This window comes from Vulpes vulpes, chromosome 2 (genome assembly GCF_048418805.1).
Source record: "Vulpes vulpes isolate BD-2025 chromosome 2, VulVul3, whole genome shotgun sequence".
NCBI lineage: Eukaryota > Metazoa > Chordata > Mammalia > Carnivora > Canidae > Vulpes > Vulpes vulpes.
Genome location: NC_132781.1, coordinates 54,557,537 through 54,585,071, shown reverse-complemented (window position 1 = coordinate 54,585,071; position 27,535 = coordinate 54,557,537). Strand labels below are relative to the sequence as shown.

Here is a 27,535-nt window from a genome sequence, read left to right as displayed (position 1 = left end):
TTTCTTGTCTCCTTAGAACAAAAATGGGGACGGCGTTCCCTCAGCTGTTGCCCCCCGTGTCCAGCGGCTCCCCGCTGCTGCCCCTGCTCCCTTCTCCTGCTCCTCCTCCTCCAAGCAGCCCACTGCTGACACAGAGGCCTCCGAGCAGCGAGCCTTACACACCGTCCAGTATGGACTTCTCAAGATCCTCAGCAGGACCCTGGCGGCCCTGCGCCACTTCACCCCGGATGTCTGCCAAATCCTGCTGGACCAGGTACCGGCCGCCCCGCGTGCCAGGCCAGCAGCCTCCCAGCGGTGAGCTGCCGAGGCTCTCCTATGCCCTGCTCTGCCCTTAGAGCCATCTGGGCTCCAGGCGGCACTCTATGTTGCTCCCGTCTTGCCTTGCAGTCCCTGGACCTCGCTGAATACAACTTCCTATTTGCCCTGAGCTTTACCACTCCCACCTTTGACTCTGAAGTGGCCCCCTCCTTCGGGACCCTTCTGGCCACAGTGAATGTGGCCCTAAACATGCTCGGAGAGGTAAGCTGCAGCTGTTAGACTCTCGTCTTTCCAGTCTTCCCAGCGTCCCACCGTCTGTGGCCTCCTGCACATTATTGGCCCTCCCGAGCCCGGTCCTCTTCCTGAACAAGTGTGACTCAGCTTCCCTGGGAGGATTCTCTGGAGGACCAAGTGAGGCAGCAGGCGGCTGCTGCGCGTGGGGCCTGCCAAATAGGAAGCTCGTGCTGAGCCACACCTGCTATCGTTCCCTTACTTTTTTACCCTGTTCCTCTTTCTCCAGCTGGATAAGAAGAAGGAGCCGCTCACCCAGGCTGTGGGGCTCAGCACACAGGCAGAGGGCACCAGGACACTGAAGTAAGAAGGGCCTCCTAGGATTTGAGCTGGGGTCCGGGCAGCTGTGGGCCAGCCGTCCCGTTAGCTCGGCAGCATGCCTGCTGCCTGCCAGCATGGCTCTCCACAGCAGCCCGCCCTGCCCTCTCCCCAGGTCCCTCCTGATGTTCACCATGGAGAACTGCTTCTACCTGCTCATCTCTCAGGCCGTGCGCTACCTTAGGGACCCAGCTGTGCATCCCCGGGACAAACAGCGGATGAAGCAGGAGCTCAGCTCGGAGTTGGTACAGACGGAAAGAGGGCTCAGACCAGAGGGGGTGGCTGCTGGGGATGGGCACCCAGGGCACCGCAGGGGCCTCACCTAGTACCTCTTACCTCCTAGAGCACGCTGCTCTCCAGCCTCTCCCGCTACTTCCGCCGGGGGGCCCCCAGCTCCCCGGCTGCTGGTGTCCTCCCCTCGCCTCAGGGCAAGTCCACGTCTCTCTCCAAGGCCAGCCCAGAGAGCCAGGAGCCTCTGATCCAGCTGGTGCAGGCCTTCGTGCGGCACGTGCAGAGATAGGGTGGCGGCCTGGCCCACTCCACCAGCCTGCGTGGCGGCCCTGGACAGCTGGGGTGCTGCCAGCCGGCCCGACAGCCTCGTGGGGCTGAGAGCAGCACCTGTCTCCTGCCCCCCAGAGCAGCCAGGACTCCAGCTGCCCACCCGCTGCCATTATTTTTCTAATAGATCAAGAGGTCCACAGCCAGGTGGGAGCCATGAGTCTGCTGCACTCACACCCTCAAGTTAAAAATGTGAGGGTGTGGTCCTTCCCTCAAGCATTCCCCACCGCACCAGACCCCGGACCCCAACCCAGCTGAGGCCGGAGCCAGTGTCACGTGCGGCCAGGAGAGGCTGTGTGCATGGGTCTGAAAATCTGTTTTCCATGCTCTGTTCTTGCAGTTTTTGGTAATACTGTGGTCTATTTATACAAATATTAAAATGCTGTTTATAGACAGAGTGTGGTGTGTCTTCAAGGCCTCGGGATGAACATCGAGCTTTCTGCACCAAGCATGTCTTCCTTGGCCAGGCACCCGGAAGTGGAGTGGAAGTTTGGGGCACGCGGGTTATTTATTGATGGTTGACTCGCTAACATGCCTCTGTTAATGTTTGAGCAAGCGAGGGAGCTGGGTGGACACTTTAACTTTCCCTTCCCTGGCCCGCCCAGCTCTCGTCCCCTCACCTCTGCCACACTCCATTTACCAGCTGGCTGAACTTGTATCATGAGGTGTAGCCTTTCCAGAAGATCCACTCCTATTTATAGCTCCTTGTTGCCCCCCCCTTCAGAAGCCTGGGGGGTGTTGCTTATTAGCCTCCAGCCTCCTTAGGACCTCATACTGAGAGACTGGGGCCTGGTTAGGGGCCTTCACCTGAAACCTGGCTTGTAGCCCAGAGCCACCCCTTGAGGTTTCTAGAACCAGACTGACCTGGGCTAGAGTCCCTGAGTGCGGCCACTTGCCAGTTATGGAACCTTGAGGAGGTGGCTGGCTTTCTGCTTTCTTCCCTCATCTGTGAGGACAACACAGCACACATGAATGCACAAGGCTCAGGGGCCAGCCATGGGAAGGAAGCACAGGTAGCCAGCAATTAGCTGCTGAAACCGTCATGTACTGTCCAGTCCACTCCACTGGGCCCACGTCTGGGAAAGGTTCTCTCAGGAACAGAATGTCTCGTATGCAGCCTTGTGTGTGGGAGCAGCACAGACCCTAGGGAAGAGAGGGTGGCCGCAAAGGCAGCCCGACAGGAGCCCAGGCCACATGCACGGGAAGGAGGGTTTATTATTTGTCACTGGCCAGAGAGCAAGCAGACAGGCAGAGTAAAAAGATCAGTTAAAGTTAAAAAGAGGGTGGGGAGGTGCAGGCTGCAGCCACGGAGCCTGGCAGGAGCTGTCTACGTGCGCACGGGAGGGGAGGGCAGCACTGGGAGACGCTGCTCCGGCCAGTCGCCCCTCTGCTCTGGTCCATCCAGAGGGGCCGGCACCTGGCCCGGGCCTGCCACACTGGTCTGCCTCCCCTACATTGCTGCTCTTGGCAACCAAAAGGCAGGTGCTCTCTTGCCAGAGGTGTACCTCGGCTTCCTGCAGGGGCCATGGTGCAGTGTGGAGGCCAGCACTGCAGCCAGGCCCTCCCTCCTTAGCTGGAGCTGAGAGGGCAGGGGAGCCAGGGTGCTCAGGGGAGGCAGCTGGGGCAGGGGGCTCCAGAAGCAGGGCTGAATGGCCGGGGGCACGGACAGGATGGGGCCGGTGTCCCCACCCCAAGTAGCTGAGTCACCCGTGGACAAGTGGCACGGCTGGTCCCATCCTCCAGCCCAGGCCTGAGTGGGCAGGGGCCTGGGAGGGGCTGGCTCAGCTAAGCAGCTCCAAGTAGGTGACCGGGACCTTGCCCTTCTTGTTGCCTCTCTCGCCAATGAGCCAGTCCGGGTCCATGCCAGGCAGGCTGTAGACGGTGATGAGCTGAAGAGGAGGGCAGAGAGGGGAGGTCACAGCCTAGCCAGGGCAGAACTGGTGCCACGATGGCGCGGGGTCAGGGCTGCCATGGCCCTGGGAGACCGCGCACCTGCACCTCCAGAGGTGGGAGCTCACCTCCTCACCTGCTCTGCAGAGAGGCTGCTTCCTCAGCCACAGCTGCCTCCACTCACCCCAAACCCTGCTCCACCCCTCGTCCCCGCAGAGACTTGACAGCAGTGGAGTGGGGGGCGCCTAAACCGCCCTTGGCCATCACCCCCCATGGCTCTGGGCCTACCTCATCCGCCAGCAGGGCCAGCTCACTGCTGTCGGCTGCCTCGTAGTCGTAGAGCACCCGGGCCTTCCGGGTCCCGCTGGCGGGTGGGGTCACCTCTAGGCGGAGGGCGGCCTCTCCCGGTGGAGCCAGCCCAGCCACAGAGGGGCCCACAGGCATAGTGGCCACGGCGGTGGTGGGCGAGGTGCTGCTCAGGGGCGGGGACACAGGTTCTGTGGTACCCACGAATGTGCCTGGGAATCTGGGGAGTGGAGATATGTCAGCCAAGAGCCCCGTGGGCTCCACCGAACACCACCTAGGCCCACCGCCACCGAGGCAGGGGATCCGGCTACTTACATGGCTCCCTGGGAGCTGGCGGCATGAGGGGGAAAACAAGGCAATGGGAAAGGTAAGCTGTACTGAGCTGGCCCTGGCCAGCCACCCCCCTGCCACCCAGAGGGGTGTGTGATGGCCCTCTAACCCGCCCTGTGCATCATGGGCAGCTGGCTGAGCTCCAGGGAGTAGAAGGTTCTTGCCTGGGGGCTGGGGTGGGGGGCTGCTCGCTGGGTCTGGGGGTGGGGACCCCAATGAGCACCTGCCCAGCTGTTTCTGTAAGTCCAGCATGTGGCGGTAGCACTGCGCGTAGTATGTAGTCTGGGATTCCACGAATTCATGGAGGCAGCGGAGGTGGTTCACCTGTGGGGGGGCGGGGGCAGGGAGAGGCGCTGAGCAGGGGGTGTCCCAGCTGACCAGACCTGCCCCCACAGACCCTGATGCCCTCCAGACCCTGACGCTCCTCCCCCCACCTCGCCCCCCACAGACCCTGCCACTGCCCCCTGATGCCCCTCCCACCCTGACACCCTGTCCCTCCGCAGACCCTGGACTTTAGCACTCCATCCTCTGCCCCAGCAGCCACCTGCTCCCTGGGGCAGGGGAGGGCTACCCAGCCTCTGGCACTTGGAACAAAGCTAAAGTTCCACCCCAGCAGCAGAGGCTGAAGCACTGCCCCCTGGTCCTGAGATCTACCTCCATGTCTGCCTTCCTGTGGACGAGTGCAGTGCAGGGTGGGGGTGGGGGATGCGGTGGGGAGGGGGCGGGAGGCCCGTGGACTGCGGGGGGGCATACAGGGCGGGACTTACGTGGGTGCTGCTGATCCCCTCCAGCAGGAGTCGGGTCACTTCTGCCTGCCGGTCAAACTCCGTCTGGGCCACCCGGAGCTCCTGCTCGGCCTGGAAGGGCACAGGGGAGTGTCTGACAGCTGCCCCCTCCTCCCCTCTCACCAGCCTCTTCCTGTGGCCCAGAGGCCCACTGGGAACAGCCTCCTGTCCTACTCTGGAGGTAGGACCTGACAGGGTGCACTGCCCACCCAATGTCGCTCCCTGAGCGGGAACCCCTTTGGACCTGGTCTGTGACAAGCAGAGACAGAGCCGCAGGTGCTCTGCCACCACCTTCGACACCCAGTCCCTTGCCATGTGACACTGCCATTCCCCGTGTGCTCAGAGGAACCATGGAGGCGGCTTCCCCAGAGAGGAAGTGATACCCTCCCCCCACGGTGGCCCTGGCCTGGGGCAGAGCCCAGAACTAGAAGCCAATCGGACTCCTCCCCCCATTCCCACCCGCTTCAAGCCTGCCCCCAAGGCTCCTGAGCCCAGACTCACCTTGTCCACCTCATCATTCCAGAGCTTCGAAGACCACAACAGGACCGGGCAGCAGGGGAGGGAGGGGGCACTGGTCAGCGGGGAGTGGGGTGAGGATGGCTGAACCCCAGATCCCACACCCTGCCCCAGCTCCCCAAGACCCCACCTCTTCCCACCCCGTATCATTCCCCACTCCCTCCCTGTAACCCAACCAGGAGCTGAGGCTGGGACGTGGCCTGGTGTGAATGGGGTCACTGACAACCACAGTCCAGTTCAACATGCCACATGCAGGGAAGGTAGGGGACAGCCAGCTGGGAAGTCCTGCTTGGGTTTCTCCTATACCATAAGCCCCCAGGCTCTGATGGGTGACCCAGTGTCCCCTGTCCCACCCTGACAATCAGCTAAGCCTGGTGGGCTGGGACGCAGGGCCGTGTGACCCTAGGCCAGTCACTGAACCTTTCTGTCCTTCGGCAGAGAAAGGCAGCCTCGTGCCCGAGTCACACTGGGGTTCAATGGCAAAAGAAAAAAACAGGGCAGTCTCCACCCTCCAGGATATTCCTCCTTCCACTCGGCCCAAGAAGGGGGGCAGGAAGTGTCATCCAGAGTCTAAAGAAGAAAGACCCCCCTCCCCCCACCACAACTTAGGAGACCCGTTTCTCCTGCCCAGTGTGGGAAGTCTATCCTAAGATGATAACCAGAAGGATGGAAAGCAAAACAAGGCCAGCCCTGCGGACCCACCACAGTGCCATTCAGAAAACCAAAACGTGGGGAGCTCCCTCCACGTGTACAGATGGAGGACACCCAGAGAGAGGGGCCTGCCAGAGTGCACTGGGGTTGTCACCCTGAGGGACGATGGCCGGGCCACTGCATGAGAGCACACACATGGGCAACATGCGATGGCAGTGGCGGCTAAGAGCCAGAGGGTCTGAGCGAGAGCGTGCCACCCCCCATGGAAATGGAAGGTCAGAGAAGGTGGCAGAGAAGGCACAGCTGTGTTGGTGACAGGTGAGAGGGAGAGGTGTGATTGGCCCATGTCCCAAACTAATTGGTGAACACCTAGGAGTAGCTCAACATGGCCATAGAGAAAAGATACCAAGACCCCTGAAGGCTTCGCGACCCAACCCTGCCCGTGTCCCCTGGCTCCCATGGGTGAGAGCCTCCTCCAGACATGCTGTCCCCAACCTGCTGCTCCCACCCGCAGTGCCCCGCTCTCCCTGCATGCTCTCCGGGCCTCTGCTCGCTGCCAGGACACTGGTCAGATGTGCTGAGGAGGCAGCTGGATGAAGACCCCCACCCTGGTCACCTGTCTTGGGGTCAGCGAGCCCGCCGTGGGCCGGGGGGGAGGGGCAGACAGGCCTCGGGGCCCAGCCTCCACCTCCAGCGCAGTACAGAGACAAGTAAGGCCAGTGATGCGGGCACAGGAGCGCAGGCAGGCGGCCGGGGTTGGGGCTGCTGCCTTCCTGGCTCTGGGGACCGCCCCGTGCTCCTGCTGCTCTGCTGCCCCCTGGTGCATGGGGACATGGAGGGAGGCCAGGCGGCCGGGGTGGGGCGCTTACCGCGGAGGCGCTGGCCGAGAGAATGTAATTACGCGGTCTAGTCTCCTGAAAGTCAGGCACCGTCTGGCGGGAACAGAGGTCACGGGGGAGGGGGGTCACACGGGGCCAGGCGCCGCCCCAGAGTCTCCCACAGGGAGAGGCCAGGAGCCCCGGCCCTAGAAGGAGGCTGCAGCCACATACCACATGGACCCCTTCTCCCTGCTCCAAGCTCCTGGGGACAAGGTAGGCTTGGGAACTTGGAAAGTCAGACAAAGACCAGGTGGGCAGTCACGCTGGGAGCCCAGGAAAGCAGACGCCAGGGAGCCTTTCGGTGAATCGCAGACTGGGCCTGGGCCCCTCCTCCCTGGACCCTAGCCTCACTCGGATACCCCAGCTAGCGCCACTTTCCTCCTGACAAATCACCCCCGACCCCAGCTTTCTCCATTCCAGAATCTCCACACAGCACACCTTTCACTCCTGCAGCAAGGACCAGACCCCTCCCCCACAACAAGGTGGACAGATGGATGCATGGATGGACAGGGTGACAGGCTTTCCACATTTGCAAAAAGCTGACTCTCAGGCTCCAATGCCTGCGGTCCTCCTAAACCAGAGGCTACGCGCGGCAGATGCTCTGGGTGGGGGAGACCAGCTGCTTGCAAAATGCCCAGGATGTGCCCTGGGCCAGCCACACCAGTGTGGCCTGAGGCTGGGGTGGGCAAACCAGAAGCAGCACAGCACGTGGGACAGGTATACTCACATCTCCCTCACACTGAGCCAAGTTACCCAAAGCAGAACGGAAAGGAATAAAAACAAAGAGGTTAGTGAGTCCACAGCACAGGCAGGAGCAGGCCCCCCAGGCCCTGGCAAGAGGGGACAGCAGGGGACAGGCAGGCGGGCAGATGACCCTGCCCTGCGGGAGGAGTCTTCATATGTGTGTGTGCGTGTGTCTAGGGGGCAGGGTGAGGGATGACCTGCCGGGCTTTGGTCCTCTGGGGCACTCACTGTACCTGGGCGGCTCTGGCTTAGCTCTGTAAAGGGTACCTGGCCTAACCCGAGGGCTTGAGGTTGTCTGGGCCAGACAACCAGAAAAGAGGTCGTGCCACTCTAGTGACTGAGGCAAGGCTCCCCTGGCCTGGCTGATGGAGGACGAGCTTGTTCTGGACAAGGTACTCCAGAGACTGTCCAGCCCTGAGTGATGGGAGACCATCCTATCCAGGTGACTTAGAGAGGTCGTCCTCAGAGCCATTGGTCATCCTACCCAACTACAAAAAGACTCCAGTGGCTGAGCCCCTGCCTCTAGTCTGGACCCCACACACCTAGATGAGCTGAGACCCTGCCCTTGGCTCTCACCAGAGGCAGGAAGGCCCAGACTCCACGATCCCGAGTGGCCACACTGTGGGAGGGGGACAGCAGGAGAGTTTGGGGCCCGAACCCTCATCGGCAGCCAAGAGCCGGAGCAATTACAGGTGGTAGTACCCCCGGCCTGTCCCAGACTGGGGGTTCCCGGGTGTGAGGTGGCCTCTTGGCCCCTCCAGCCCGCAAGCAGCCTGACACACCAGGAGCGTGCTCACCCTCAGGCCCCCTCTCCCCACCCTGGCCTAGCCCTGGTCAAACTGCACCACACTGCACTGACTGGCCCAGCTGGGCCAAGCAGGACTTAGGTAGCTGAGAGAAAACGGAGAGGCCCTGGCCTGACCCTGGGCCATGGGGCTACTGAAAGGGCCCTCGATCATACCCCTGTGCAGGTGGGTGGTCCAGCTCCAGGGTTCACACCATCAGGGCACCCAGGGACCAGCGCTGGAGCAGTGGGTGGGGGAGTTAGTAAGGGGGAGCCATGCCCGGGCAGAGCCGGGGGACAGAGCCGAGCATTCGGGGAGGACAGGGCAGGGCCATGCGAGAAACTCCACCTGGTTGTCTGTCTGGGGAGGCTGTGGCATGCCCTGAGCCCAGGTCGGGGCACTGCTGGTCAACCCACCCCATAAATGTTAGCCCTGGGGCCCAGAGCTCTGGGTGGCCAGGGTTCCCTTGGGGGTAGGGACAGAGAGGCGTGACCTGAAGTGGTCAGCCAGGACCAGCGCCCCCGCAGCCAGGCCTCTCCAGGCAGGGACAGGGAAGAAAGATCATGCCAAACATCAGGTCCCTTCCCCCTCCCTTGGCTCTAAACAGAGCTAGGTGGGCAGGATACCCGAAGGGACACCTACCGTGGCTTTGGCTTCTGCGGCCTTAGCCTTCTTCAGCCGTGCTTTGCAGGCATCCAAGTCTAGACGTCGGTTTTGCAGGAGACGTCTTTCCTTCTGCGGGGTGGGGGAACACGGAAGAGTGAAACCCAGGGAAACCCTGGGGGATTCTTGGCAGTGGCAGGACTGGCCCACGAGGCCATCTGGTCCAGACAGGGAAACCGAGGCCCAGACAGGGGAAATCACCTACTCTTTGTCACTCAGCCCACAAGAGCCATGTCACGGGAGGCCTGGGAGTGCTGGGTTCCCAGGATGGGAGGAGAGCTCCAAGGAGGAGGAAGCCACAGTGACCAGGAAGCAGAGTGGCCCCAGGGTTCTCACCGAAATGGTCTTCCAGTCCCCTTCCAGGAAGTTGCGCAGAGGTGTCAGGAAGTTGATGGAGGCTGTGTGGATAAAGTCCCTCTCTGCAGCTCCCAGGCGCTTTTCAGCTTCTGCCACCTTGATTAGTGTCTTCCCTGATTAAATGGAGTTTAAGGGTGAGGAAGAGGCTGAGGTTCAGGCCGCTCTGATCCCCAGAAGTAAGGGAGGGCCCAAAGAGAGTCATGCTGAGGAGGCGTGAGCAAAGGATGCCCAGTGCAGAATGGCTAGCCTGGACACATGTGGAGCAACCTACACATCTATCAACTGGAGACTGACAAATAAATAGTGGGACATCCAAAACATGGAACAGGGGATCCCTGGGTGGCGCAGTGGTTTGGCGCCTGCCTTTGGCCCAGGGCGCGATCCTGGAGACCCGGGATCGAATCCCACATCAGGCTCTTGGTGCATGGAGCCTGCTTCTCCCTCTGCCTGTGTCTCTGCCTCTCTCTCTCTCTCTCTCTCTCTCTCTCTCACTGTGTGCCTATCATAAATAAATAAAAATTAAAAAAAAAAAATTTAAAATTCAAAACATGGAACAGCACTCAGCATTAAAAACTTCCAGAACACAGAAAGGAGCTCAACAAATCCTGCTCCCAAAAAGCAATCGTAAAAGTGGATATAATTGTCAAAAGCAAACATTTCTGGACTCGGGAAGTTGATCAAAGGCAAATAACTGAGACTATTTACTCAGGAACTACAGGACCTTGGTTAAGAACAGCAGGAGCCTGTGGCTTTCCAGCCAGAGGAGGGAACTCCCTTCTCATCCACCCTGTGGTGTTATAACTTTACCTGAGGTGGGCAGCTTCACTGCTAGGTGGGCAGGGGTGGGAAGCTAGGGGGTGGGTTGCAGGGGAAGGTAGTGGTATGGGGGCTGACTTGATTGGGGCTGCAGCACAGAAAAATCCATGGGACCCTGTCAAAAACAATAGTGATCTCAATGGCAGATAATTGAGATAATTGGGAAAGAACAACATCACAGCTGATTTGAATAGGGAATACTGGTTGGAACAGGTCTGCCAGAAATTTAATAGGAGACCTTGGAATGAGATCGTCATTTGGGCCTTGACAAACTCCCAGGTTATCTCTGGTGGTCTGGAAGGCTGCACACGTATGCGTAGCATACTCAGGAGAGACTAGAGAGGACCCTGGGTATCTACTCATCATTGGCCAAATGTGAGGCTTTCCATACAAAGCAAAAGCTAGGCAGACTTATAAACTACTTGAACGTTGAATGTGTTCCCCAACACACCCACAAATTCATCAGCAAAGCCTTAATGGTGCAAAATGTTTAAGTGCAACCTCTGAATAATCTATCACTGCCTGACTACTAACATATGCTAACCCAAGAGTAAGCCCTAGGAAGCTAGCTTGAAAATAAAAAGAATGATTAAAAAAAAAAAAAGCAAAAGCAGTAGATGCACACAGACTCTAAACAATTAGCTCAGGCAAGTCTCTAAGCCAACAAGCAGCAAGAACAACCCCTAAGTGATTCAAAATCCATAGCTACTATATTACCTAAAATGTCCATATTTCAACAAAACCCTGTGCAACACACAAAGAAATACCTAGGTATGCTCAATACACAGAAGAAAAAAGCAATCAATAGTTACCGTCTCTAAGGACACTCAGTTGTTAAATCTAGCAAATATTTTTTTTAAGATTTGAGAGGGAAAAAAAGATTTATTTGAAAGAGACAGAGGGAAGAAGGAAGGGAGAGAGACTACATGTGTGTTGGGGGGGGAGCAAGGCAGAGGGAGAGGGAGACAAAATCCTCAAGCAGACTCCCCACCAAGCACGGAGCCTGACATAGGGCTCAATCCCATGACCCTGAGACCATGACCCAAGCTGAAACCAAGAGTCTGACACCCAACTGCTGTGCCCTAGATTTAGCAAAGACTTCTAGGCAATTACAACTATGTTTTTTAAAACGCCTTTTTTTTTTTAAGATTTTATTTATTTATTCATAGAGACACAGAGAGGCAGAGACACAGGCAGAGGGAGAAGCAGGCTCCATGCAGGGAGCCTGACATGGGACTCGATCCCGGGTCTCCAGGATCACACCCGGGGCTGTAGGCGGCGCTAAACTGCTGCACCACCGGGGCTGCCCTAAAATGCCTTTTTAAAATGTTATTTATTTGAGAGAGAGAACAAGCAGTGGGAAGGAGCAGAGAGGGAAAGAGAGAGAGAAGCAGACTCCCCACTGAGCAAAAAGCTTGACGCAGGGCTCAAACCCATGACCATGACCTGAGCTGAAGGCAGATGCTTTAAATGACTGAGCCACCCAGGTGCCCCTGTTTTTTTTTTTTTTAATGCTTAAAGAATTAAAGAGTATGATGACAATGACTCATCAAATAACGTAAATCAAGAAAGAGATGAAAAGGGATCCCTGGGTGGCGCAGCAGTTTAGCGCCTGCCTTTGGCTCAGGGCGCGATCCTGGAGACCGGGGATCGAATCCCATGTTGGGCTCCCGGTGCATGGAGCCTGCTTTTCCCTCTGCCTGTGTCTCTGCCTCTCTCTCTCTCTGTGACTATCATAAATAAAAATTAAAAAAAAAAAAAAAAAAGAAAAGAAAGAGATGAAAAGTATTAAAAAAACTGGGACGCCTGGGTGGCTCAGTGGTTGAGCATCTGCCTTCAGCTCAGGGCCTGATCCCAGGATCCAGGATCGAGTCCCACATCAGGCTCTCTGCAAGGAACCTGCTTCTTTCTCTGCCAGTGTCTCTGCCTCTCTCTCTGTGTGTCTCTCATGGATAAATAAATAAATCTTAAAAACAAAAAAAAAGGAAGAAAGAAAAGTATTAAAAATAAAATAAAATTCTGCAGTTGAAAAGTATCACAACTGATATGCAAAATCCACCAGAAGGGCTCAACTGCAAGGATGAGCTAGATGAAGGAAAATTCACCACTTAAAAGATCAACAGAGACGACCTCATCAGAACAACAAAAAGAGAAATGAAACAAACCAACATATGAGTAATGGGAGTCCCAGAAGAAGAGGAGAGCAAGGGGCAGAAAAAATATCTGAAGAAATAATAGCTGAAAATATTCTGATTTTGATGAAAAACACTAATGTCCATATCCAAGAAACTCAATAAACCCAAAATGGGATGAATACAAAGAGATCAACAGCCAGGACATATTGGTCAACCTGCTGAAAGACAAAGACAAAAAGTCTCAAAAGCAGCAAGAGAAAAGCAACTCATCACAAACAAGGGAGCCAGGAGGAAACTAAAGAATGACTTCTCATCAGAAACAAATGAGGCCAGGTATCAGCCTGGCTCAGTTGGTGGAGCACACAACCTACCTCAGGGCCGTGAGTTTGAGCCCCACGTTGGGTGTACTGATTAGACATCTAATCAGGGCCTAACTCAGGATACTGGGATCAAGTCCCACATCGGGCTCCCTGCTCCCCAAGGAGCCTGCTTCTCCCTCTCCCTCTGCCTGCCACTCACCCTGTTTGTGCTTTCTCTCTGTCAAATAAATAAATAATCTTAAAAAAAAAAAAAGAAATGATATAGTCAAAGCAAAAAAGCAAAAAAAAGGAAAAAATTCTCATCCAAGAATACTACATATAGCAAAACTGTCCTACAAGAGTGAACATGGAATAAAGACATTGCCAGAGAAACAAGACTGAGAAAATTCATTGGTAGATACCCTGCCATAGAAGAAATACTCAGGTTCAAAGGTAATGACACCAGATAGTAAGCCAAATCCACATAAAGCAATAAAGACCACCAGTAAAGGGCAGCCTGGGTGGCTCAGTGGTTTAGCGCTGCCTTCAGCCTGGGGCCTAATCCTGAAGACCTGGGATCCAGTCTCATGTTGGGTTCCCAGCATGGAGCCTGCTTCTCCCTCTGCCTGTGTCTCTTCTCTGCCTCTCTCTCTCTCTCTCTCTCTCTCTCTCTTTCTGTGTCTCTCATGAATAAATAAAATCTTAAAAAAAAAAAAAAAAAGAAATTTCCTTTAAAAAAAAAAAAGACCACCAGTAAAGGTAATTAAACAGGCAAATATAAAAGACAATACAAGCATATTATTTTCCTTCTTAACTGATTTAAAAAAACTACATAAAATAATAACTATAAAAGAGTATTGTCAGGCTCATACAAAATAGAAATGAAATATATATGATAATAGCACAAAGAAAGGGAAAAGGGATGGAGTTATATTGGAGTAAAGTGTCTTTATTTTACTGGAATTAAGTCAATATTATCCTGAAACAGACTGGGATAAATTAAAATATACATTGTAATTCATATTGTAAAAACAGTTAAGAAAAACTTTGTTAAAAAAGCAACAAAGATGGGACGCCTGGGTGGCTCAGCAGTTAAATGTCTGCCTTTGGCTCAGGGAGTAATTCCGGAGTCCCGGGATCGAGTCCCACATCAGGCTTCCTGCATGGAGCCTGCTTCTCCCTCTGCCTATGTCTCTGCCTCTCTCTCTGTGTGTCTCTCATGAATAAATAAAATCTTTAAAAAAAAAAAAAAGAAATTAAAACGTTACACTAGAAAATATCTATTTAACACAAAAGAAGGAGTAAAGGAGGGTCAGATGAACAAAAATGACCTGAGTCTTCAAGAAAATAATAAGATGGCATATCCAAATCCAACCACACCAATAATTGCATTAAATATAAATGGATTAAACACTCCAATCAAAGGGTAAAGATGGTCAGAGTGAATTTTTTTTAAAAAATCCAAATATATACTGTCTATAATAAAGACTAGATTTAAAGACATAAATAGGTTGAAAATAAAAGGACAGAAAAAGGTATGCTATGTGAATAATAACCGTAAGAGAATAGGAGCACGTGAACTGCTATCAGATAAAAGGGACTTTAATGTAAATGTGACCAAAGACAAAGAACAATATTTTACAGTAAGAGTCAATTCATCAGGAAGATATAACAATAACATACGGGCCTCACAAAAGATCTCCAAAAATATACAAAGCAAACACTGACATACTGGAGCCAGAAACAGAAAATTCAACAGAGTTGGGAGACTTCAGTTCTTCTCAAAAATGTATAGGACGAGACAAAATCAGCAGGCACACAGAAGGCTAGAACAACCCTATCAACCAATTTGGCCTGTGGCCTCTACCATACTCCACTCCGCAACAACATAACATATGATCTCAAGTGAACACCAACATTCTCCAGGAGAGGCCATATACTAGGCCATAAATCAGTCTTAATAAATGTAAAAGGATTAAAGTCATACAAGTATTGTCTCTGACCACAGTAAAATTAATTAGAAATCAACAACGGAAGGAAACTTGGAAAATCCACAAATATCGGGAAATTAACCACCATCCTCCTGGTGGGAGCAGAAAAGTACACAGCCACTTTGGAAGGCAGTTTGGTAAACTTCCTAAAAAGCTAAACGTAAGTTTACCATATGACCTAGCCAGTCCATTCGTAGGTGGATATCCAGGAGAAGTGAAAACGGTCCTTACAAAGTTCTGTGTGCAAATGCTCTTAAGGAAACAACCCAAATGTCTATCAAATGGGGAATGGATAAAGAAAATGTAGCCTAGGATATAATGGAATACTATCCAACAATAACAAGGAATGAAATCCTGAATCACATTACAGCATGGATAAAACTCAGAGATACTGCACTCAGTAAAAGAAGCCAGATGAAAAATATAGCACGCTATGGGGCGCCTGGTCGGCTCAGTTGGTTGGGTGTTTGACTCTTGGTTTTGGCTCAGGTCATGATCTCTTGGGGGTCACAGAACTGAGCCCCAAGTCCGGCTCCAGTGGAGTCTGCTTGGAATTCTTTTCCCCTCCTCCACCTCTGCTCCTCATGAGCATGTGCGTGCGCACACACTCTCTTTTATCTAGTAAATAGATAAAATCTTAAAGAAAACATACAACATACCATATAATTCCGTTTGTATGAGATGTTCAGAAAAAGCCCATTTATGGGCATACAAAGCATATTAGCAGTTGGCAGGGGGCAGGACTGGAGACTAAGTAGACATGGCACTTTTTGCAGGTAACAGAAATATTCTTTAAATCAGATTGGGGAGATGTTTGCACAATTCTGTAAATTTACTAAAAAGCACTGAATTACACACTTAAAACAGATGCATTTTATAGTACATAAATTGTATCTCAATAAAACTTTAAAAATTAAAATAAAAAGATTGAGGTGGCTCTCTAAGTGCTACTGTGAAAAGGAAGCTAACACAATACCAGGCTGAAAAATCAGGTTGCAGAATGGTACACACAGTACGATCCCATTAAAAAAATGCACACAAACCAAAACTGGTTAAGAGAGACTTCCATTTCTCATTCTATTTTCATCTGCATGACTGAAGTTTAAACAAGTAGGATGAATTTTTTCATTTATTTATTTTCATTTATTTCAAACTTTTTTTTTTAATTTTTTTTTTTTTTTTTTTTTTTTTTTATGATAGTCACAGAGAGACAGAGAGAGAGGCAGAGACATAGGCAGAGGGAGAAACAGGCTCCATGCACCGGGAGCCTGACGTGGGATTCGATCCCGGTTCTCCAGGATCGCGCCCTGGGCCAAAGGCAAGCGCCAAACCACTGCGCCACCCAGGGATCCCAAACTTTTTTCATTTTTATTCATTTCATGAATTTTTACAAGTAGTTATTATTTGTGTACTTTAAAAAAGACAAAGAAAGGAATGGAGGAAGGGAGGGATGGAGGAAGTTCGAGAACAAGAGACTATGACCCCTGACGCTGGTTATGGGGCTTGGCTCACCATAGGGAGTGGTGGGCCCCAGCTCACTGGCTGCCTCTGCCATGTACTGCGCCAGTAGCTCCCCGTTGGTGACCCTGGAGGGCACTTTCCTGTCCAGCTTCTCATACAGGAACTCCTCCACTCGGGCACCTGCAGAGAGACAGCAGCCAAAGCCACAGGGCTCTTCAGTACAACCCAAGGATGGAAGCCATGAGGACAGAAACAGACCCAGACCAGGGCCTGCCCATGGAGGTGCCTGGCCTGGTGACTTGCCGAATATTCTCTTTCTGGTGCTCACCTCAATCCAGTGAAACTGCCACTTAACCGTGTAGGACCCCTCACTCCAGAGAGGAGGAAAACACAGTTCAGAGACATGAAATGCCTACCCCAGGTCACATAGCTGGGGTGACAGCCCCAAAGTGAAGGCCCACTCACTTCTCCCTCTGTACAATATGGATTTACAGGAGCTGACATACATATGGATAGTGCTCTGGCGCTGGCTCCAGAAAGCTCCCAGGACACTCAGTTATACAGCAGACTTATGGTCGGATAGGCATCATGACCCCAAGACACCCCTCCCTCCCCCGTGGTTCTCCTGCCCGTTGCATCTGCTTGTTCCTTGCTCATGCTCATTGCAGTGTGACTCTGGGAAAGCCTTCTTCAATCTCTGGGCCCTGCTGCCCTCTCAAAAGACCTGGCTCATGTTTTTCCTGCCTCTTCTCTCAAGTGTGTTTTAGTGTCAAGCATATTTTTCAACTCCTCTGTGCAAAACTTAACACTTCTGCTACCCCAGAGAGTGCCCGTTGGAGCCCATCACCAAGTCTGCTGTTCTCTTTATCTGCCCCTTGCCCCCAGCAGGCTTTATTTATTTATTTATTTATTTAATTAATTAATTTATTTATTTATTTATTTTCCCAGCAGGCTTTAGAAGCCCCAACAAGCTGACCCAAATCCTGCCTGCCACCCAGTCCCACCCTGCATGGTCTGTGCAGCTGGAGCCTCCTGCCACTGGCTTCCCACCCTGCACCTAGGGCCACCCAACACCCACTCACTAGGGTTGGGCTGCAGCAGCACCTCTGTCTGCCGTAGGATTTTCTCTGTCCAGTTCTTGGTGCTGTCTGCCCGGGCCAGAAGGTTTTCAAAGTGTGCATCCAGCTCAGTCTTCTCAGCCTGGCCGAATTTCTCCTCTGTGAACTGTGGGGGCAGGGTTGAGGGGTGGGGAGAGCTCAGGAGGGGGGAACCGAAGACTGTCCCTACCCACGCTTCTACACCTCCCCCCCAAGCTAGAACCAGGCCCGAAGTCAAGAAACTGGTTTTGCCCTAACCTGCTCTGTGACCTTGATCAAGTTACAACCCTGCTCTGTGCATCAATGCGCCCCTCTGTAAAATTAGGCTGGACCAGAGGTTGGGGATCATGGCTTCTTTTGGAAATCCAGAAAGCTAAAAAACCTCCCCCCATCCATCCACAAAAATGCACATTTGTACGAAATCTGGCATATAACTTAGAGGAATAAGGAGTCACTGGGGGCCTCTTTCTAGGGGTCCTCTTAGCCTGACTCTGAAGAAAAGCACTTGGTAGCAGGTATTCAGGGAATAAATGGGGTACAAGCAAGGTCTAAGGTGATTGTGGGGTTCCTTGGGGGGACCAAAAGCCATCAGGGAGGGTGTATCAGGGGAGTGAGTGGGAGGAATCCAGGCCCCAGAATTAGGGGGACCTGCTTCAATCTCAGTTCTGCCACTGATGAGATGTGTGACCTGGGGCAAGTGGCTTTGCCTCTCTGGCATCAGTTTCCTGAGCTCCAAGACGAGAATAATAAATAGCTGCTCCCTCACAGCTGAAATAGGATGAAATAAGAAAGATGTGGGTAAGCAGCACTTGGGGGGCTCAGTGGAGTGTGCGACTCTTGACCTCAGGGTCATGAGTCTGAGCTCCATGCTGGGTATGGAGCCTACTCAAAAAAAATTTTCGTTTTTTTTTTTTTTTTTTTTTTTGAAAAAAGAAAGAAAGAAAGATGTGGGTAAGACATGAAGCCTGGGGTCTGGCAGGAAGTCAGTGTTCAGGGTAAGGTGCTGCTGCCTTGAGAAGCTGATGGGTAGAGAGGCAGCTGGGAAGGAAAGGGAGTGTGTGTGGGCAGAACAGCCACATGGCTGGCCTCTGGTCGCCTGGTGTGGTGGACAGGAACAGCACTAGCCCATCAGAGCCAACTGCTGGGCATGCACATGGCCCAGAAGGCTCGGCAGCCCTGCCCTAAGGCCAGGCAGGAACCAAGATGTCCCCATGGGTCAGATGGCAGAAGCCATGTGGGCCACGCAGGAACAATCTGTGACTGGTCCAAGTCCTGGCCCCTCTGATCTAGAAGGCTCCAGCAGAAAGAGCCTGCTCAAAGTCATAGCCAAATAGCAAAAGGGTGCAGATCTGTGGGGGTGAGATCAGCAATAATGACAGCAGATACTGTTGACCACATGGTAGCCCAACCCTGGGCTAAGCACTTGACACCAATGGTCCACCGACTTCTCCGACAGCCCTCTAAGATAGCTGGGTCAGGTTTCCCATGTCACAGATGATGCCACTGAGGCTAAGTAAGGGGCACTCTGTGCTCAAGTCAGGGTCATCGTGGGCTGGTAGTCTGGAGGCCCTTCCCAGACTAGTTGGCAGCAACAAATCATCCAGAGGTCGAGGACAGCTCCAGCCCAGCTGGAGGGGCCGGAGGCAGCCACCGATAATTGGATAGTGCTGGGCAGCCATCAATTATGCAACAGGGCTTGGGTTTCTCTCTGTAGGGCTGGGTGGGCCAGGCTTAAGGCCCGACTGGTTCCCTACCTGGGAACCAGCTGCTCCTGGCCTCTTTCTACCTCTCCCCATTCTTGGGTCTCCTCACATTCCCTATACTGGGGCCTCCCAGAGCCAGGCCCTGAGCAGGCCTCACCTCACCCAGCCTCTCAAGGGGTAGCCTTGGCCCCCATTTTCTAGATAAGGAAACCAAACTTTAGAGAGACAAAGTCACCTCTCTGGTCCTCAGCGCCCCTGCCCTGGCGAAGGGGGATAATAGGATCTATCTCACAGAATATTTGGAAATGCACAGCACAGGCCTAATAAATGTCAGCTGCTGTCATCATCACCACAAATAGCAGGCCTCAAAAAACAAACAAACAAACAAACAAACAAAAAACAAATAGCAGGCCTCCTTCATATTCCTCCTCCGAGCTACCTAGGAACCCCCCAGCCCCAATCGTACCAGGCACCCGAGTTCAGGTGACCATGCCACCCAAATGTGCAAGGTTAACAGCAGTCACTTCCCATTGAGCCTCAGGGTACCCATTCCTCACACCCCACATCCACCCAGGTTCAACATCCTATGGGGGCTTTCCAACCTCTTGGGCATCCATCCCATGTCCAGTGCTGCCTGCCTGGCTCAGATGATGAGAGTGCCACCGTCTCCTCTTGGCTTCTACTATTATTCCTTCTACCACTACTACTACTATAGGTATGGTTACTACTAATAGCATTAATACTATGGCTTCCACTGCCCTCTCCCACCCATACTAGCACCATATTCAGTATCCCTTAGGTTTTTCTGCCTCAATACCCTTAGCTGTGCTATCCCCAGCCCCTGGACCAAACCCTTCCTGACTTTTGAGGCACTGTTTGGGGACAGGGAAGCGACCCCAGAATCACCCATGCAAAAGGAATCCTGCCCTCCCAGAGTCAAGCTCAGGTTCCATACTGGATGCGGGTGCAGCAAGGCTCTAAAAGGTGTCCCTGGTACACAGAGGGACTGACTGCTTACCCACCATGTCCTGGGATGTGGCAAGGAGGCACCTATGCAGAGGAGCTGCCCACACACGGATAATGAAACACTCCCTCCCATCCCTCCTTGACTGACTCCTATCTCTGGGCAGCCAGGCCTCCGCAAGTCCCGAGGGCCCTCTCTTACACAGGTCACATGTCAAGCCCCTTTCTCCTCTGGCCTGCCACCCTGCCCCACCCCTACCAAGAGTAAGGGCCCCAAGCTTCAGGGGCTGATATCTGCAGAGTCCGAGGCTGCTCCCTGCAAGATGGCAGCAGCAGGGGGTGGGCGTGCAGAGCCAGAGAAAGCCTCTATTTATAAAGCTGCCAGCTCCCTCCTCCACCCCAGAGTCTGGAGCCTGGGCGCTGGCTCCCACTCCAGTATGGGTGACCCAGTGGGCCTGCCCCCACCCAGAGAAGTGAGGCTACAGGGCTCAAGCCTCCCCACACCCCAGGCTCTGCAGGCTCTGGCCAACTCAGGTGCCAGGGCCCCACAGCAGCAGGAAACGGGCAGATCAGGTTCTTCCCAGATGTGGGAGATAGAGTGGTTGCCATACCAACACTGGGGAGGTTTCCCCACCTTCCAGATGAACTGGAGATTGCCAAGGGGCTCTGGGGTCCACTAGGGGTGGGGTCACTTGTGGGGCATGCAACACCAAGCCACAAATCCTCACTGGGGCACTAATCCTCAATGGGACATGGGGCACAGTGCTTTCTAGTAAACACGAGCACATGGGTTTCTGAGAGACTGGGGCTGGGTTTCTCCAGAGAACTGACAACAACAGCAAGGATAAACAAAAGGACCTGATCCCAGAGCACTGCGACAGGCCAAGCCCCAAGTCTGCAGCCACTCCTGGAGGCAGAGTGGTGTTACACCCGATTGACAGAAGCAGGAAAAGTGACTTGCCCAAGGTCACATGCCACACAGGTGCAACAGTAACTACACTAACACCATTAGTAAGCTTGCCTTTATTTTTTTTTTTAAGATTTTTTTTTTTTTTTTAATTTGAGAAAGAGAGAGAGCGAGCGAGAGCATGATTTCGGGGAGGAGCAGAGAAGAGGGGGAAGCAGACTCTCTGCTAAGCAGGGAGCCTGACTTGGGGCTCTATCCCAGGATCCTGGTACCATGACCTGGGCTGAAGGCAGATGTTTAACCAACTGAGTCACCCAGGCACCGTGTAAGCTTGCCTTCAGTGAGCATGTACATGCAGAGTACCAAGGAACCCTCACATCCATCCTGGGAGGGAGGGGTTGTTAATCCCATTTTTCAGATTGAAAAACTGAGACCAAGTGATGAAGTCCCTTCCTCAAGGTCAGAAGAGGGAGCATCCATGCCCAGAGCTGACTCCAGGTCTTCACTATTACATTAGGATGCCTCAGTTTCTCTCCTGGCCCCAGACTGGACAGGACTTGTTCCAATCCCAGCATCACCAGCCTGGACAGCTGCCCAAGGAGGGCACCCAGCCAGACCTCAGTCTTCTCCCCATCCCCCAGGCTCAGAGAAATAAGAGGAAACAGGCCTCCCATGGAGCAGAAAGGAAATAATCTCAGCCCTCCTGGCTTCCGGACTATCCAAGCGTGTAAAGGGGACCTGAGGGAATCAGTACCACCAGCCCATTGCACAGGTGCGGAGACTGAGTTCGGAGAAGGGGTCGTGGCGGGTGCATGGTCCTTAGGCCTGGGGCTCAGGCCTCCAAACGCCTGCCAGAGTCACTGCTGAGAAAGGGCAGGGAGGCAGGAGCCCCCTGGTCCTCTCTCCCCTCCTGGGGCGGGAGCCAGGGCAGCAGAGTAACCCTGCCGGTCGAAACGGTGGCCCCTGATACCTCCCCTAAGGCAGCAGGGCTGAGGCCGGCTCAGCCCCGGCCCCCCGCTCCGCTGAGTGCGGCCACTTTGGCCGGCCGCCCCGGGCTCTTCTCTCTTCTGGGCAGAGTAGCAGTAGGGGATGTGGGGAGCTAGGGTGTCCCCGCAGCGGGGAGGGCTCGGCAGCCTCGAGGGCCTTCCCCAGCGCCCCCGGCTCTACTGTAGGGGCGCTCCCGGCCCGCCCCACATCCGGGCTCCGAGAGCCGGCCGCGCGAGGCCCAGGGCGCACGGCCTCACCTGCACCGCCCGGGTGAAGAAGATGCCCGCGTCCGACGCCAGCTTCTTCATGTTGAAGTCCATGGCGCGACGTATGGCCGGCCGCGCTCACCCCGGGCGCAGCCTGGCAGCTCCCAGCCGGTCGCCGCCGCCGGCCCGCACCCCGCCCACCTGCTGCCGGTGCGCCCTCCCTCAGCGCACCCGCCGGCCCGCAGCCGCCACCGCCGAGCAAAGCGGAGCGCGCAGGGCGGGGCGCAGGCCGCAGGGGAGGAGCCAGCGGAGCGCGCAGGGCGGGGCGCGGGCGTCGGGGGAGCAGCGAGGGAGCGCGCAGGGCGGGGCGCAGGCCGCAGGGGAGGAGCCAGCGGAGCGCGCAGGGCGGGGCGCGGGCGTCGGGGGAGCAGCGAGGGAGCGCGCAGGGCGGGGCGCAGGCCGCAGGGGAGGAGCCAGCGGAGCGCGCAGGGCGGGGCGCGGGCGTCGGGGGAGCAGCGAGGGAGCGCGCAGGGCGGGCCGCAGACGGCGGGGGAGGAGCCAGCGGAGCGCGCAGGGCGGGGCGCGGGCGTCGGGGGAGCAGCGAGAGAGCGCGAAGGGCGGGGCGCAGGCGGCGGGGGAGGAGCCAGCGGAGCGCGCAGGGCGGGGCACGGGCGTCGGGGGAGGAGCCAGCGGAGCGCGCAGGGCGGGGCGCGGGCGGCGGGGGAGGAGCCAGCGGAGCGCGCAGGGCGGGGCGCGGGCGTCGGGGGAGCAGCGAGGGAGCGCGCAGGGCGGGGCGCAGGCCGCGGGGGAGGAGCCAGCGGAGCGCGCAGGGCGGGGCACGGGCGTCGGGGGAGGAGCCAGCGGAGCGCGCAGGGCGGGGCGCGGGCGTCGGGGGAGCAGCGAGAGAGCGCGAAGGGCGGGGCGCAGACGGCGGGGGAGGAGCCAGCGGAGCGCGCAGGGCGGGGCGCGGGCGTCGGGGGAGCAGCGAGAGAGCGCGAAGGGCGGGGCGCAGGCGGCGGGGGAGGAGCCAGCGGAGCGCGCAGGGCGGGGCACGGGCGTCGGGGGAGGAGCCAGCGGAGCGCGCAGGGCGGGGCGCGGGCGTCGGGGGAGCAGCGAGGGAGCGCGCAGGGCGGGGCGCAGGCCGCGGGGGAGGAGCCAGCGGAGCGCGCAGGGCGGGGCGTGGACTTCTGGGGCAGAGTCTTAGGGGCTCCGCGGGGCTGGAGGCCTCCGGTCTTGATGCAACTGGGTGCTGCCCCCTATGGCTTCCGCCTGCCACCTGATTGGCCTCTCTCCATTCCTTGTTCCACAGCCCTTTGCCAACTTGTGCCTCTTCATGTCCCTTTGACCAATTCCACCCCACTCTTCTACTAAGCCCTCTGTCTTCCTATTCCTTTGCCTCTTTTGTTCTGGGTCTCTGTGCAGCCCACCACCACTCACCACTACCTTGACCTTTCCAGTCCCCGGCTTCTGCCATTGACCTTGGTGATGCTAAGGACATCTGAGACAGGGCACAGGCTGGCTGGGGACTCCTCTGGTTGTTTGTTCCCTGGAAGCCCTCTGGTTCTCCAAAGTTGGGTGAGGGTGTACGTGAAGGAGGGAGAATAAGTGGGGAGGCCAAGGTAGTGGAATGGGCTGCCCTTAGAGCAGGGACACTTGCTGATCCTGAACTTACCTCCTCATAGCCCTGGACAGACAAGGGAATAGACTGCAAGTACATCCTCCCTTTCATGGACCTTAGAGGGGGCTTATTACCTGTCTCTACCTCTACACTTCACCTTTTAATGCAGTTGAGAGCTCTCTTCCTGAACTGGCACTGTCTCCTCCCTGGCTCCATCCTCTGGATACCTGACTTGTTTATCTCCACATACTAACCTCAGTTCCCCATCATATACCCCAGCCTGTTCCCATCATATTCCCCATCATAAATCCCAGTCATCTGGATTTTGTTCAAAATCCAGACCCCAGATCTATTCCCAGACTGGTTCTCTTAGCAGGGATGAAGCCCAGGCAGGTGGAGTTTGGGAACTTCCAGGTGACTTAATGTGCACCCATTTAAGAGTCTTTGTTTATTAGCTATTTGGAGCCATCATTATATTATGTGCTTGTATTCATCTGTACTGATCATTCATTTATTTACCAAAGTTTGCCTGTGGTGGTCTATTTCATTCATTGAGCATCCAGCCGTATCATCTTCACAGGCATATATCAATATACTTATATGTTCACTCATTCAATAACTCACATCAAGCACTGTTTTAAAAAAAAAAATGTAGGTCGACCCAAGTGGCTCAGTGGTTTAGCGCCGCCTTCAGCCCAGGACCTGACTGAATCCCACATTAGGCTCCCTGCATGGAGCCTGCTTCTCTCTCTGCCTGGGACTCTGCCTCTGTGTTGTGTGTGTGTGTGTGTGTGTGTGTGTGTGTGTGTGTCTCATAAATAAATAAATAAATAAATAAATAAATAAATAAATAAATAAAATCTTTAAAAAATTTTATTTGGGGCGCCTGGGTGTTTCAGTGGGTTCAGTGTCCGACTCTTAATTTCAGCTCAGGTCTTGAGATTGAGCTGCAACCAAACTTTCATTAACATTTTGAACAGCTATTGAGAAAACCAGTGATTCAGCTCTTACTGAAACTGGTAATTTCTAAACTTAAATTGGGGCAAATGGCTAGAGTGCAGAGCAATGCCATCATTGGGCACTAAGAATTCAAGATTGAAGAATTAACAGCCACCCCTCAGGCGGAGAACCAGGTGGAGAGTTGACTCTTTCTGGATGTTGTAATCAGAAAGAGTGCGGCCATCTTCCAGCTGCTTGCCTGCAAAGATGAGCCTCTGCTGGTCAGGCGGGATGCCCTCTTTATCCTGGATCTTGGCCTTCACATTTTCAATGGTATCACTGGGCTCCACCTCCAGGCTGATGGTCTTGCCGGTCAGGGTCTTCACGAAGATCTGCATTTTGACCTGCTAAAGAACACAAGGACACCGAAGTCAATCACGTCCAGTCACCCCCACACCCCCACACCGACACCTAACAATACCAGCCGCCTTTTGTGAGGCTGCGTTGGAAATAACCCGCCTCTAGTGCTGTTGGTATGCAAGGCAGCGGTGCTTAAACAATATTTCCTGTGCTCACCAGAGACAAAAATGTACCAATTTCCTGACACCATTCTCTTCCATTTATTTCCAGTGGTTACCTTGAGTCTTGGCTCAAGAAGTGCCCACGACAGGTCTAACCTTGATTAAACAGATCGTGTATTATGATCTCGCTGCAGCGACAGTGCAGCTCCATGTTCAATCTACAGACCAAACTGTTTGTATCTGGCATCACTTACTAACACATGCCCTGCGGCTTTTTCTGCGTCACCTGCAAGGACAGTTGAGAATGTCGGTATAGGGGATCCCTGGGTGGCGCAGTGGTTCGGCGCTTGCCTTTGGCCCAGGGCGTGATCCTGGAGACCCGGGATCGAATCCCACATCCAGGATCGAATCCCACATCAGGCTCCCGGTGCATGGAGCCTGCTTCTCCCTCTGCCTGTGTCTCTGCCTCTCTCTCTCTCTCTCTCTCTGTGACTATCATAAATAAATAAAAATTTAAAAAAAATTAAAAAAAAAAAAAAAGAGAATGTCGGTATACCGGTATAAGAGAAGGAATAGAAAATTGATACTGTTTTAAATAATCTGTAATTTCAGTTTTTTTTTTTTTTGCTGAAATACATTATATTGTATGTTTGAGATAATTCTAGTACAAAGTATAATAAAACTAGATGTATAATAAACCCTTTAAATCATTGGTAAGTGTACAAGTGGAACTGAAGCATTTACTGGACAAAGTCATGTTACTCTAATGGTTACTTGCTCGTGCGTTGCCACACTGTGTTATAATTTGCTTCATTACCTTGTTCTTTGATACATAGTGTGCATTTCTTTGTCACTGTAACGATTGTAATGACAAAATTTTCATCTTACTGCACAATCAAAATGGCATTGATAGGAATGAACTCCAGAGGCCGGGCCTGAGCAGAGAGGTGGTCGCTCCTGCCTGGCGCTCAGTCGTCTGACCTGTACCTCTCAACTTTTGCCCTGTTAAATATATGCTATGTCTTTAAATGCTTTTAAATCTAAAAAAAAAAAAAAAAAAAAAGGCTCTGTGGTCAGTGGGAAATCTGCTTCTTCCCCTCTGCCCTTTCCATACTCTAACTAACTAACTAAATAAGTAAATAAATAAATAAAATCTTTTGAAAAAGTATTTATGGTACTTGTTAAAGATGGTAACCATCTTTACCAAGAGGGACCACTGCAGTGGGGGATTTTGCAGTAGAGAAGGGAAATTGGGCTCAACTCTGAATAAAACGAGGACAAGTGGAGATTTATAGTGAAAGAACAGGGCAGGGTCAGTGGATGGAAAATGAAGAAGTGGAAATGTCAAGGCTAGCAGGATTCTCCTTGAAGGCAGGCCAAGATATTGAGAGTAGAGAATGAGAAATTTGTTTAGATATGGAAGGTGATCAGATACCAAGGGTGGGGAATTCTTGTTAAAACTGGATTCTACAAGGACACAGATGGAAGTCTAAGGTCGACCTCGTTGAGCAGATGGCTTCAGAGGAGCCTGAGTCAGCATTGGTCAAGGAGAAAGTCTTTGTGACCCAGGCACTGTCTAGGTACCAGGGATGGAGAGGTAAACAAAACAAGATCCCTCCCTTGGGCAAACAAATATGTTATACAACAGTCCTGGAAAGAAAAACACAACAGGGACACCTGCACCCCGATGTTGACAGCAGCAATGTCCACAATAGCCAAACTATGGAAGGAGCCTCGGTGTCCATCGAAAGATGAATGGATAAAGAAGATGTGGTTTATGTATACAATGGAATATTACTCAGCCATTAGAAACGACAAATACCCACCATTTGCTTCAACGTGGATGGAACTGGAGGGTATTATGCTGAGTGAAGTAAGTCAATCGGAGAAGGACAAACATTATATGTTCTCATTCATTTGGGGAATATAAATAATAGTGAAAGGGAATATGAGGGAAGGGAGAAGAAATGTGTAGGAAATATCAGAAAGGGAGACAGAACATAAAGACTCCTAACTCTGGGAAACGAACTAGGGGTGGTGGAGGGGGAAGAGGGCAGGGGGTGGGGGTGACTGGGTGACGGGCACTGAGGCGGGCACTTGACGGGATGAGCACTGGGTGTTATTCTGTATGTTGGCAAATTGAACACCAATAAAAAATAAATTTATTATAAAAAAAAGAAAAACACAACAGGGTAAAGGGGAGAGAGAATGGGGTGCCTGGTTGGCTCAGTTGGTAGCTCATGTGATGCTTCATCTAAGGGTTGTGAGTTTGAGCCCCATGTTGGGCATAGAGCCTACTAAAAAATAAAAAATAAAAAAATAGGAGAGAGAGACAGTGGGCAGTAGTTATTACTTACACCTGTCCCAGTTTATATGCTTCATCTATTTATCTAGGTTTACAATTGGTTATTACAGTTTTCTTAATAGCAATGGCCCAAATGTTCTGAGACCATGCCAGGTCCAGCATTGAGCACTTTTAAGTGAATAATCACTGAGAATGGACATAACAGCTCAGAAAACATCCTCCTCCTATTAGGGGTGAGGAAGGTGGGGCTTAAAGAA

General features: G+C 53.4%; 3 protein-coding genes across 18 annotated transcripts in view; 1 reads left to right on the top strand and 2 right to left on the bottom strand.

Annotated features, from left to right (window-relative positions):
* Positions 1 to 1,820, top strand: part of NUP188 (nucleoporin 188) — a 53,082-nt gene extending 51,262 nt beyond the window's left edge. For all 6 annotated transcript variants that reach the window (XM_026009469.2, XM_072741505.1, XM_072741497.1 and 3 more), the window contains 5 exons: positions 17 to 253; positions 388 to 519; positions 779 to 852; positions 983 to 1,112; positions 1,211 to 1,820. In XM_026009469.2, the coding sequence (XP_025865254.1) occupies positions 17 to 253; positions 388 to 519; positions 779 to 852; positions 983 to 1,112; positions 1,211 to 1,387 (750 nt within the window). In that variant the 3' untranslated portion in view covers positions 1,388 to 1,820. The remainder of the gene's footprint in view (positions 1 to 16; positions 254 to 387; positions 520 to 778; positions 853 to 982; positions 1,113 to 1,210) is intronic.
* An 802-nt stretch (positions 1,821 to 2,622) lies between these two features.
* SH3GLB2 (SH3 domain containing GRB2 like, endophilin B2) lies at positions 2,623 to 22,176 on the bottom strand. 11 transcript variants are annotated; one of them, XM_026009472.2, is made up of 14 exons: positions 21,947 to 22,176; positions 17,115 to 17,256; positions 16,084 to 16,212; positions 9,310 to 9,443; positions 8,953 to 9,045; positions 7,509 to 7,520; positions 6,773 to 6,835; positions 5,673 to 5,822; positions 5,238 to 5,261; positions 4,719 to 4,808; positions 4,175 to 4,275; positions 3,937 to 3,951; positions 3,604 to 3,841; positions 2,623 to 3,314 (listed from the first exon to the last, which is right to left on the bottom strand). In XM_026009472.2, exons 1-14 carry the CDS (start codon positions 22,007 to 22,009, stop codon positions 3,207 to 3,209), a joined length of 1,362 nt encoding a protein of 453 aa, XP_025865257.1. In that variant the 5' UTR covers positions 22,010 to 22,176; the 3' UTR covers positions 2,623 to 3,206. The 11 variants fall into 11 exon arrangements, with proteins under 11 accessions (XP_025865257.1, XP_072597809.1, XP_025865259.1 ...); XM_072741708.1 differs by having other exon boundaries at positions 17,137 to 17,256; positions 21,947 to 22,031; XM_026009474.2 differs by lacking the exon at positions 3,937 to 3,951.
* A 2,291-nt stretch (positions 22,177 to 24,467) lies between these two features.
* On the bottom strand, positions 24,468 to 24,909 carry LOC112913025 (ubiquitin). Its single transcript, XM_025989544.2, has one exon. The coding sequence runs from the start codon at positions 24,848 to 24,850 to the stop codon at positions 24,617 to 24,619; it is 234 nt and encodes a 77-aa protein (XP_025845329.2). The 5' UTR covers positions 24,851 to 24,909; the 3' UTR covers positions 24,468 to 24,616.
* Positions 24,910 to 27,535: the final 2,626 nt, after the last annotated feature.

Excerpts from the sequence above, each read along its gene's own strand:
- LOC112913025 (XM_025989544.2), bottom strand. The coding sequence starts at position 24,850 with ATGCAGATCTTCGTGAAGACCCTGACCGGCAAGACCATCAGCCTGGAG.
- SH3GLB2 (XM_026009472.2), bottom strand. The coding sequence starts at position 22,009 with ATGGACTTCAACATGAAGAAGCTGGCGTCGGACGCGGGCATCTTCTTC. Across the intron at positions 9,444-16,083 it reads GGGGCCCACCACTCCCTATG|GGAAGACACTAATCAAGGTG; the intron begins GTGAGCCAAGCC and ends CCATTTAATCAG. Across the intron at positions 5,262-5,672 it reads CTCTGCCGAAGGACAGAAAG|CTCTGGAATGATGAGGTGGA; the intron begins GTTCAGTGACTG and ends TGGTCTTCGAAG.